General features: G+C 38.6%; 1 protein-coding gene across 1 annotated transcript in view; it reads right to left on the reverse strand.

Moving 5' to 3' along the window:
- dnah6 (dynein, axonemal, heavy chain 6) overlaps positions 1–12,641 on the reverse strand; it is a gene marked incomplete at its 5' end in the record, with an annotated part of 92,682 nt that overhangs the window by 50,277 nt on the left and 29,764 nt on the right. Inside the window, 10 exons of the mRNA XM_084096230.1 lie at positions 1,127–1,358; positions 1,523–1,677; positions 1,877–1,950; positions 2,737–2,883; positions 4,667–4,838; positions 7,624–7,755; positions 9,132–9,289; positions 9,369–9,516; positions 9,619–9,840; positions 11,467–11,610. Coding sequence (XP_083952356.1) covers positions 1,127–1,358; positions 1,523–1,677; positions 1,877–1,950; positions 2,737–2,883; positions 4,667–4,838; positions 7,624–7,755; positions 9,132–9,289; positions 9,369–9,516; positions 9,619–9,840; positions 11,467–11,610 — 1,584 coding nt within the window. The remainder of the gene's footprint in view (positions 1–1,126; positions 1,359–1,522; positions 1,678–1,876; positions 1,951–2,736; positions 2,884–4,666; positions 4,839–7,623; positions 7,756–9,131; positions 9,290–9,368; positions 9,517–9,618; positions 9,841–11,466; positions 11,611–12,641) is intronic.

A 12,641-nucleotide genomic window follows, 5' to 3' on the forward strand; every position in this document is an offset into this window, starting at 1 on the left:
TATCTCATGTCTATAGCACCAGTCTGTGTCTGTCTCGTTAGGAACTGCACATGAAATAATTTAGGGGGTCATTACTGCTGCCAAACCTGAATGCTGAATCACAAAGCAGTAGCATTTTCTGCTTTCATGAGGCAAGCCAGTACTACAGTACTGGCAGAGGGCCCGGAGTCATAACAGATGACCTACTGTCTACTCCACAGCTCGGAGAAAACCTCTCTGCATCCAGATTCATATCAGGATATCAATAAATCATAACTTTTGAATTGGATACAGGAGGATGTTGGAGAGGTGCGGTTTTGGGTCAGACTGGGGCAAGCATTCCAATTTCTAGACCCTTATTTTAACTCACATCAATCAATCAACAACAAAAAAACTCATAAAAAGAAATTTGTAAACTGGCATTGAACTGACATTGAAAACATTCGGACAATAGCTGTTGCCCCTGTTGAAAGGACAGAATAGAGCAGAAATGTCACGGATGCAGATGCTTTTGAGGGACACAAATTGAAAATAAGCTAACATTTATATCTCATATTTTCCTATATTCTATGTACAGTAAAAGTGATGATACACAGGGCAACATTTTTGAGCAATGTTGCCAGGCAATGTTGCTTGGGCACTTTCCCATTGAGAATTTCTATCTGGATACTTTAGATCGGTCGTGAGCCCTGTATCTCACCTGGTTGCCCGTTGACGGCAACATTGCCCAGCAACATTGCCAAAAAAGTTGCCCTGTATATCATCACCTTTAGCGTTTGGGACTGACAATATGTATGCACAATATTGGTAACATATCAGTTATAGGCTGATTTTACATACTTTTTCAAAGTAAATTGGACAATATTGGTTATTGATTGTACATGATCATTTCCCCTGTTTTTATATTCAGAAAGCCTTTGCAGTCATTCCAGTTAATATTTAAAAACACTAATCATTTAAAAGTTAAATGTAACCTTTAGCAAATCTCTAAATAAATATCCATACAGTTCATTATTATATTGTGATGCATACGTTTACTTGTAGCATTTAAAATGGCTGATTTTAGTTTTTAGTGTTTTAGTTGTTATTTGTACAAAATCGTATAGAATTATAATAGACCATTTATAAACAGATTCTTTGATTGTACCTGCGTATCTGTAAAGAGGAAGACCATGTCCTGGCCTTCCACACCTGCCATTCTGTAAAGTTTACGCAGATCTTCGTGGAAGCTCTCGTAATTATAACCACGGCACAACTCAATCTGAAAGCAGCGATAACCACACATGTGAGCAGCCAGACGTGTTAGAGATTGCTTTCCTGTGCCCCCCACACCAACCAACAGGGCATTGCCACGTTCTTGCCGAATCATGCGGGCGATTCTGTTGACAGGGGAAGAGATGTATGGTAAGAAAAGAAGGTCAACTGGGTGGTTGATAAAAAACATTCTATTAGTAAACTGATCACGATGCCCAGGCTGAATGGCGGGGTCATCTGAACACCTTCTTTTGAGATCACCAGATGAAAAGGCAAGCTGCTTGCTTACCGAGACACGTGTTCAATGGCATCTTGGAAGAACACAAGCTTGGTTTCCTTGGCAAAGGTCGTGTTGTAGTCATCCAGGTAGTCCTGCAGCACCTGTTGAATCTTTTTCATGTCCGTTAGATCCTCATAGACACGGTCAGCCTTGTCTGCTCCAACCTGCACAATATGCATTCAATAATTTAATAAGAAAATCCTATCTAAACATCATTAAATCAAAAAAGGACCCTAATCAAAAAGATGACTATTGCTCTAACTAGCTAAATACTGCAGTTTAAAACAGTAAAATGTAAACACACTTAAAGCATTCCACTGACAGATGCAAAACAGTCAGAACAATCCCCAAAGTATTTTTTACCTTGATAAAATCTCCAAAAATTATGGGCTGGTTCACAAAGTACATTGGCTCTATGTTTATGCTGAAATGTTTACCTGTTGGACAAAAGGAGCAGTTTAGGGTACTAAAGTTTAAGGTAAAGGGTGACAGACTGGGGGCAAAACAAAAGAACATTCTGATAAGTCACACTGCAAAATGAGAAGGATTATAACATTGTTTTAATCTGACCTACTTGCCTCTTTCTAAGAAGTTAAATCTCATAAACTAATGTTTGAAAAATTCTTTTAAAGTCCCCCTGTGGTGAAAATCAAGCTTTTAAATTTATTTATATGTCTATGTGGTGTTTTTAAAATGCTTTAAGACAAACCATGTGCAAATTCATAAGTCAACACCATTGCTGAGTATTTTCTTCTTAAAACTGCAGTGAACCAAAGACAGTCTCAAAAACGTGGTTTGAGATCGCAAGGGTCTAGATTTACATTCAAGCTATTTTAAGGCATTAAGAAATTTTTTTCAAGAAAAAAAAAAAAAAACTTTTAAATATGTCATTTTGGTGATCAAAGGTGAGTTTTAAGGGATAAAATTGACTACAGGGGGACTTTGAGGCTGCAATTATGAGTTTAACTATAAGTATGAATTACAATTAGCGTTTTACGACATCAGCATATGTAATAAAACAGCTTTTATACATCATGATGCAGCTATTAAAATTAAAATAATGTTTTTCGACTTTGTGACCACCTCTCTACCCACCTACTGAAAGACATTTCAACATATATTGTATTGCAATATTCCATTAAGAATATATGCTTTCAAAGATGTCTGGACTAAACTGGACTAAGAGATTAACAGTGAAAAGGATTAAAGAGTCAGAGACTCACTGGCCATTTCAGAGATCATAGTATTGAAATAGCTCTTGTCCTCGTTGTTGATGAGTCGATCGTGGAAGACACGTTGACACTCGTGACAGAACAAACGAAAGATCTGTGTTTGATCTCTCACTGTAGTTGGCTCACACTGCAACATACCTATACAGAAACACACATACAGAAGAATAGAGAATTTATATGATTTTCTTTAACATAAATAAAGATTCTTCATTATGTCTTTCATTTTATAAGAATGACTTCTGGTAAAGAATCAATTCTGTGTCTACAGATCAATGAACAGTAATAGATGAACTTGTCTGTGACCTTTTGTTAATAAAAACACACATAAAAACACAATGGTGGTTGTGCTGATTGGTTTTAGTTTACATTGTCAGTATTTACACAAGCCTACAATTCAGCACCTGGATGGGTCCTAAAGGATAAAAGAACATTTTAGCAGCCCCCAAGTCTCCTGTCAAATTACGAAAGAGCATTTTTATTGGCCATTAGGAAGCTCAAAAACAAAAGAAGCTCTTTACAAACCCTTGGTGTATTTAAGCACTAGACCCAAATACTCTGGACAAAAAGGCTATGAGTTATGGATGCATTGTGATTTGTGTGAGCAATTTATAAATTGTTACTGTTATAAACTGTTAAAAAAAAACACTCTCGACCCTGCCTGCCCTGCCAACTACCGCCCAATCTCTCTTCTTCCATATTTTTCAAAACTCCTTGAGCGTCTAGTTCACATACGCCTATCACAATACATATCCGTCAACTCCCTCTACCCCCGATTCCAATCTGGTTTCCGTCCTTCCCATTCCACAGAGACTGCTCTCCTCACTGTCCAGAATCATCTGGCCAACTCCTCTCATGCTGGCCTCTCTTCAATTCTCATTCTCCTTGATCTCTCCTCTGCCTTTGACACAGTCGATCATTCCATTCTCCTCTCCACCCTTTCCAACCTCTGCATTTCTGGAACACCCCTTAGCTGGCTGCACTCATACCCATCTTCCCGCACATCTGCTGTTGCTTTCAACAGCTTCACTTATCCCCCCTCCCCTCTGACTGTTGGTGTTCCCCAGGGCTCTGTCCTTGGACCCTTGTTATTCTCTCTGTACACCTCACCTCTTAAAGCTATAATTTCTTCATTTAATTTTCCCCACCATTTCTTTGCTTCACCCCTGACCTCTCTGCCCGTATAACTGCTTGTTTGACGTCTATCCAATCTTGGATGGCTTGCCAATACCTCCTTCTCAACCCATCATAACCGAAATCCTTTTTTTACCCTCCCCTTCTATTCAACCTCCCCTACTCCTCTCATACCTCCCCTCTTCTCCACCAGCTACACTGGCTCCCTGTTTACTATTGCTGCTTATTTAAATTCCTTACCCTAGTCTACAAATCCCTCCATGGTCTTGCCCCACCCTAACTTGCTGCACTTATCACCTACTATGTTCCCTCCAGTCCTTTACGCTCTCAATCTCTGCTGTCCCTCTCGGTCCCACCCTCACCCTGTGCCCAATCCCGTTTCCATTCCTTCTCCCTCCTGGCTCCTCTTCATTGGAATAAACTCCCACTCCATATAAAACAGTCCCCTACACTATGCAGTTTTTGCTCCTCCCTTAAATCTTTTCACCCTAGCTGCGTATCCCTGCGTATCCTAGCCCCGAACCCCGGTCAGGACTCTGCTTGCTTGCCCAACCCTGCCATAGCCTCTGTTCTCACTGTAGCACCACCCTACTTACTCACCCTTGCCCAATAAACGTACCTTCTTCCTTCAGCTTTTTCTTTTCAATGTACCGCTTAGTTTAAAAAATTGTTCAGCGCCTTGGTTAAAGGCGCTATATAAATATAAATATAAATAAATAATTTATATTCTTTGCAAATGTCTGAAATGTCTCTGAAGAAGTGTGTTTGTACACTTGTCTGTGTCTCTTACCTTGCACACATTTAGAGAGGTCTCTAAGGTTGAAAACGTAGTGAGATTTTGCTGGTGTAGGCAGCAGGTCTACACTCATACGATGGTAGATCTCAACAGCAGCATCCACAATGTTGTCAGCTGCCTGCTTCACTGCTACGGGAAATTCAGTGAGGAAACCCTCTAAAATTGCCTACAAACATGCACATATAAGAACAGAAGTCAGTGTGCACAGCAAGCATAGAGTTTAGGATAGTAATATTTCTAAGCGTAAAGTTTGTCTGAAGACCTTTACCACTATGGACAGCTCCAGCATTGACCAATTAATGCACTTAGACTGTCAGTTCAAAACCATGGACAACTCCAGCTCTCAGGCTGTGGCTTCAGAACCCTGGACAGCTCCATTTCCTAATGAGCTACTCTGCGGTCAACTTTCTATATAGGAAGCTACTAGAGATATGGAAAACTGCATATTTTAAAACTCATCTAGTCAGTGGGTTGTCTTAAAGCACCACTAGGTAGGAATTCCGTTTTGGTCAAACAACGACCCCTAGAGTCACTGTGGACTACTTGTATTTAATGTTACTGTCGTAAATACCACTCACGCAGAGCAGTCTCTTCACTCACGGCCTGATCCCCTCCCCCCGTATAACGGTCCCTGTTCAGTGGGATGGAAGCTGTAACGAGTGGAAATAAGGTGTGTCCCCTTTAAAGGAACACTCCACCGTTTTTTGAAATAGGGCTTATTCACCTTCTTTCCTACATTTAGATAGGTGGGCAAATGCATTTTTGTCTCAGTGCATGCATTGTTTTAGTTTGACAGGGTCGGCGCTAGCTTAGCTTAGCATAATGAATGGAATCCTTTGTTGCCAGCTAGCATGTCCTGAGTAAAAGTGATATATAAAAATAAAAAAAACCCCACCTAATTACTTCTTGTGGCCTGCGTATTCACAACAAGTACAAATAGTGATGCAGATTAACACTAGGCGATTTCCTATGCAGATATTGACTTGGGACTATATTAGGGGGAAGCACAGGCGAAGCACTGCTACTTGGGCGCAGAGATATCACGCCCAAGTAGCAGTGCTTCGCCTGTGCTTCCCCCTAATATAGTCCTTAATATATAAGTCAATATCTGCCTAGGAAATCGCCTAGTGTTAATCTGCATCGCTATTTGTACTTGTTGTGAATACGCAGGCCACAAGAAGTAATTAGGTGTTTTTTTTTTATATCACTTTTACTCAGGACATGCTAGCTGGCAACAAAGGATTCCATTCATTATGCTAAGCTAAGCTAGCACCGACCCTGTCAAACTAAAACAATGCATGCACTGAGACAAAAATGCATTTGCCCACCTATCTAAATGTAGGAAAGAAGGTGAATAAGCTCTATTTCAAAAAACGGTGGAGTGTTCCTTTAAGAGCTGCGCGCGCCCTGTTTAACTGACTCGGCACAGTCTGTATTGTATGTGTGCCTCGAACACCCCGTAAGCGGGTTGTTTCTGTTTGATGCTCATTCTTGTCCTATTTTTGTCTATCAAGTAATGCTGTGGACGGTAGAACGTGTGACAGACAGTTGCACGAGTTCGATTGGGGAATAAACACAACGCGTTACAAATCGTCGGAGATCGAACAAGCACAGCTAGCCTCCGAAGATGTCTAAGTTACTAATCCATCAACAAGAACGCCAGGTGCTTTTTAGCTCACACCAACGAATGAAAGCTTGTCCGAGTGATATACAATATAAGCAATATACTTACAAGTCCAACAGCATGTGAGGACGTGTTGGGGGAAGTGAGGTAGCCTATGCCGTAAAGCAGTTGAATTTTGTAGTTCTTTTTGTGCTCTGGTTACTACCCGAACCCCGAAGTTTAAAAGTATGATTAAAAACGATACAGACCCCGTCAGGCTATGGCAGACGTGTCATTCAACCTATTGTAAGTCGATGTACCATCACAAGAGTCTTGGAAATATATTATGAAGGTTGAAAAGTTACCTAGTGCTGCTTTAATGAGGAAGCCCAATTATGCAAGTTAAGGCTCATGCCTACTGAACACAATTCAGACGCTTAAGGGATTCTTAAGGAATGTTCACATAATATGAATTCAAAAACAGCTAGATTGACATGCAACATCATGGAAAAGAACAGAACTTGACATGTGTTCTTAAAAACAAAAGACTCAGAAATGTCTTGTATTTGTTATTGAAAGGTAGTAACTGTAACACAATAAATATTTGGAAAAACAGTTCCAAGTTAATTGAATTTTTTCAGTGTTGAATACAATACATTTCTCTCAACTCATCCATCATCTTGAAGAAAAAGAAAAATATTGTCGCAATGCATTCTGGTACTGACTTATCTAAGGATATGAAATTCTGCCTTACATTTTGGCCAACACATGGTATTGGTATCTTAGAATACTAATAATGTTGCCTACCTTTTCAAACAGCTGTAAATACAAGTGAAGTATACTTTCAGCTTTAATATGCTGTCTAGGTAGGCAGCTCACCAGGTTTGGGAAGACAGCTTAAGTTGGCTCAAGATCATTGCCTTTTCTAAGTCAACAGACTGGCACAGCATGCAACAGCTTTAAAGTCAACATGAAACAGTGCTGGCTGCCCATTGACTGTCATGCATACTGTATATGTGACATATTTCTGAATGAAACAGGTTATTCAATGAGAAAAATAAAATAAAATAGAGCAGGACTTGATTTTATCCAGAGGGACAAGACTGGATGCTACATACAGAATGGAGCCAGGTGGTTGGAAATCATAATGTCAACTAAAAAGGAAAGTTGTTTCAGATGCAGAGCAAGTTATTGATTTGTTGATACGTTTATTTGGAATAATGTGCACCGGTGACTCAAGCACAATAAAACCAAGAACATTAAAAAAAGTAAATAGGTCAATTTTGATTTCATGTTGACTTTTAAAAGAAAAATGTTCATTCAAAATGAGTGCTACCATATGTCTGACCTTAAAAATCTGTTTGAGGCTGTGCTCAGAGGGCGTTGGGAGGCACAGCATGCTGAAGTGGCGGATGAAACGAGGAGTCACAGGGTTACGACCTCCACCAGGTGGTGCACAAGCTGCGGCTATAGTCATATCCTTTAGGGAGGAGAAGGAGACAGAAGATGGTGAATAAGTGCATATGAAAAAATATCCAAGGGACATCATTTAACTTTTTTGACACTTCCACTAATCTCATCAAACCTTTACTAGAAGAAATTAATGTAATATTGATTACAACCCAAATTAAAAGAGCCTTTTGACAGCTAGAAACTTAATGACCAATTTCTTATCAAATGACAGAAAAATCATTCAGGAAATGTTGCTGTGTCAAAGCAGTGTCAAATTCAGCAACCAAAGAGCTACACTAACCCAAATCAGTTTCTCCAAGGGCAAAGCTAAATTGAGTACCACAAATCATCCTTTTAAACCTCAGCGGGTTCTTTCCTCTTGTCATATTTCTGTCTTTTATTTTATTGTAACTCATATTTGAGATTGATGAGTACTGAGGTCGACTGCAATGTCTCAGATCACCATATTTCTCTGTAACCTTGCCAAATCGCATAATTGTCCTTGTTTATATTATGCACTTTTATCTTTGTTTGTACAAGTGTATGAGTGTGTGTGTTCAACAAGCAGAGGGTTTACTTGATGCTGGTGTGTGAAAAATACATAATTAAGCATCATTCCCGAGGTGAGACAACAATCAAATGAGAGCAGCTACTTCAAACATCAAGAATTAGTGCCGCTTATTATATAATAAACATTACAACATGCATTATTTTCTATCCCGATAGAGAAGGCAGAGAGTGAGAAAATGGTTAACGATTAAAACACTTGATAAAATTGGATTGTGGTTCCTGAGGATTCTGCGCAAACTGCTGGTCTCACAGCAGTTGCCCAGGATTAGGGATGGGAATCTTAAGAAAGGTAACAATTCTGGTTCTAGTAAACAATTATAATATGTATTTACAATAAACCTCCAAAATCCACACCAATTAATAATTAGATTTAAATATCATTAAATACACATAACAGAGACTTAAGTACACATAAGAGTTTATTTTGGCATTACAAAAACTTAGTCAAGATCCATTCTGATCAATTCAAGGTGTCCAAGTGAGTCATGAGACTGTGATGGATTTGTGAGCAAGATTCATTAAAAAAAAGTGGCTCATGAGAGATCACAAATTAGACTACAGTGGCTGTGCTGTATGTTTGTTTTGTGGTAATACTGTGGGAGCTTTTTAGTGTTATGTCCAGCGTTCTCATGAAGAATTCTGACCTTCAAGAATCGAACAAAACAGAAATTTTAACTTCATTCAAACTACACTGTTTATTTTTATTTATTTTTCCTTTTAAACAAAACCGGTTTTGAGTAAGAAATAATTTTCAATTCCCATGCCAGGCCAGTAAAGTCAAACAAGGACAAATCTGTTAATATTTCTCATGTGTCATGTGTCTGGGTTGCTTACGTGTATCTCCTTCCAGAAGAACTTTTCTCTGTCATAGAAACCATGAAAGTCCTGGAACTGTCTGAGTAGCTCTATAGGGGGCTGAGAGCCATAACTGTCCAACTTTGGCATGTTCAGATCATCCACAAACACCACAATCTTTTTATTAGCAGGAGCACCTGAGATACATAAACACACAGATGATTTTAAGTATGGCAGTTTACACACCCGCCATAATCGTATCTAAATTCCCCTTACCAAGTATATTCTTTTTCTTCTTCTCCAGTTTTGACTCAATGATCTCTTGGGTTCTGGCTGATGAAGTTTGGGCTGAGAAGTTGATGTAGACGGGGACATAACCTGCCTTTTCCTGGACACTGTTCAACAATGCCCGTGCCACAACAGACTAAAACACACAATAAGCCTAGTAAGCAGTTTCTAGTGACGAAACATAAAACTTTACTGCTTCACACACTCTTACATTACATTAAACATATGCCCGTCTTACCTTTCCCACTCCAGTGATGCCAGTAAAGAGGACAGAGTGATTAACAGACAGTAGTTTTTCCATCAGGTATCCATACCTCACCGTGTCTGTGGTGGGTACCAGCATCTCAAAGAAGGGCAACTCACTGTTATAACTAAAGGGGGGAATGATCCTCTCCCATGGCTCCAAACATTTAGTAGCAAAGTTCATATATACGCTCCACAAATCACATCCACTGGGCAACTGTTATTGAGAGAGAGAGAGAGAGAGAGTTCACTAAATTATGTATTACATTTAAAATGCTCTTTTTCGTGAAATGAAAGTAAATGGGGACAGGTCAAGTTCCAAAAACGACAACATAAAACACAATAAAGGTAGTCCATATGGTTTGTGCACTGTATTTCAGGTTTTCTCAATAGTTGTGTGTGAGAAACAGTTTTGAGGATGCAACAACCAATTTTTGTCAATTTGGATGGATGGATGGACGGACGGACGGATGGATGCTGTAGGTAGGCTTAGATGCTTCAATTTAATAATTATAAGAGGATTTGTTCAAATAAGTATAACAGTAATAGCAAGAGTCAGAGAATAAAAAAGAAAAAAATGTGTTTCGGGAGTCTGTATTATAAGGGCAGGTTCTAGTACCCTTGTTCATTTCAAATTAACCACTTCATTTTCTTCTGCTCGCCCCTCCTCCCCTCCTCTCCTCCCTGGATCATTCTGTCTTGCTCTGTGGAATACTAATAATGACACTCTCCACTGCATTCTGACCTTCTGAAAGAAACACACCTTCCCTTAATCCTTATACAAATGTCTGGGGCATATTGTTTTTCTTCAATCTATTTCCCATTAAATATTCCTGAGGTCACATTTATGAATGTGACAGACACATGAGACAAGACACAGCTGTCTATATAAAAAGAATTGAACCAGTCAGGTGCCATATATAATTTACAATGACCTATCAGTCAGGTCAATGTGCTCTTTTCAGGGTCAAAGCCCAGAGGAGGTCTGCAGTGTCTTCAATGTTCCACATCAGTTGTTTAACAGGAATAGCTACTGTATGGCCATTGAGAATACATTCAGATGGGACTAGAGAAACAAAAATTATTACCTTTTGAATTATGTAAAATTATGAAAACATTATGGCTGCAGATCTGTAGAGAACTAAACATGTTCATCCAAATCTTGTAGCACATAATGGTCTTTTCCTGAACAAAATGCTGTTAGAAAGCTAATATGATTGTCATAAATTAAGGCAATAAAATAGAAATTCCCAGATATGCTCACTGATAAATTTCCATAAATATAAGCATACTTCACAGGTTAATCAAAATCATATCAAGCGTAGCGTTAGTTCTGGCAGGTCACGTTAGTCAAGCTCGCATCAGCTGACCCTCAGCTGATCCACATCTACCTATAGGAATACGACGCCTATCACCGTATACATATATAAGCTCCTTCAGTATTATCAGCAGCTATCGCGTTTCTCAGGAACTAATTACCCTCCTCCATCCCCAGCTCCTCCTCTCGCCCAGTCAGGATTTGACATTCTGATTCCCCTTGAATCAGAATAATTATCGAATAATGTTGTACTTTAAAATCTTGAATTAAATATATTTGCAAATTTTCATGTTGGTTCTGATCTGTTTACCCCAAGGGGGATTATCGCTGCTCTCCCTGCTCTTATCCATGCTAGGCTGCATGGATGCGCAGGGAGTTCTCGCCCAGAACGGAACCATACCGCCAATCCAAACTGTATGCTAATTGTCAATCATATTTGACGGTAGTGGTCCTGACAGAACTGAGGTTTCAGAGTATATGAAATGTTCCTATGCATTACATTGCATTTTACATTTATTCCTTTACCTTAGTATCACTGTTGTCCTCAAACTGCTGCCTGACGAAGGTGTCGAATGTGTCCCAGTGGCTGTCAATCAAATTACCGCCCACTGCCCACAGGTAGCAGAACACAAACGTCTGACATAACATATTGTTCAACTTGCTGGACTCCTACAAATACATACACAAAAAGCACATAAATTAAATAGTTGGATATCACCGCACTGCAATTTCTACTGAAATTGATATGAGACACTACTGAATGTCGATATAAGAGTGTTACGAGTGTACAGCAGTTTTGGGGTCTGAATGTTCTGAATTGTGCCAGTCCAGGGTTTTGATTTGTGGTATTTAACTTACAACTCAAGTTCCCACTCCTCTCTGAATCCTTATATTTCCACATTTTTCTCAAAGGCGAGAAACCAAACATTCAGAGAGAAGTGTAAATGTGAATTTATTTTAATGAATTATGTAATTATGTAATTATGTAATATTCCAAATGGAATAGAAAAGACATATCTCAGTTACAAATAAATCAGAATTTCTCTTCAGGTTTATTTATTAAACATTACTAGTGGGTAAAAAAAGATAAGTCAACTTCATGCAAGTACATTTTTCCAAATTATTTATTTATTTATTTATTATTTGCTATGACTTCAATACAATAACCGTATAAAAGACATTTAATTTAGCAAATAACACGTCTTTATATTATAACACTTTTTTTGCTCACATAGTATAAATGGGACTTTGAACATAGCCTTTATATTTTAGCTAGGGGTCTCTGTCATAATTTAAAGTAAAATGTTATTTATTCCTATGATGGCAAAGTTGAATTTCCAGCAGCCATTACTCCAGGCTTCAGTGTCACCTGCTCCTTCAGAAATCATGCAAATGTGCTGGTTTGGTGCTCAGGAAATATTTCTTCTTATTATCAATGTTAAAGTATTTGTGCTATTTATTTATTTATTTATTTTTTGGGTGGGTGGGGGGGGGCTGTGATACTTTTTCAGGATTCTTTGATGTGAAAATGTTCTAAAATGTTCAAAAGAGCAGCCTTTATTTCAAATAAAGATCTTTTGTAACATTATAACATTTTACTATTAATTATTTTATTTTTGCTTTATAAGCAAGTATTAATTATATTTTATTATCAATTTAATGCATCCTAGCTAAATACAATTATTAATTTCTTTCTTTCA

This window comes from Abramis brama (genome assembly GCF_963993115.1).
Source record: "Abramis brama genome assembly, chromosome: 2".
NCBI lineage: Eukaryota > Metazoa > Chordata > Actinopteri > Cypriniformes > Leuciscidae > Abramis > Abramis brama.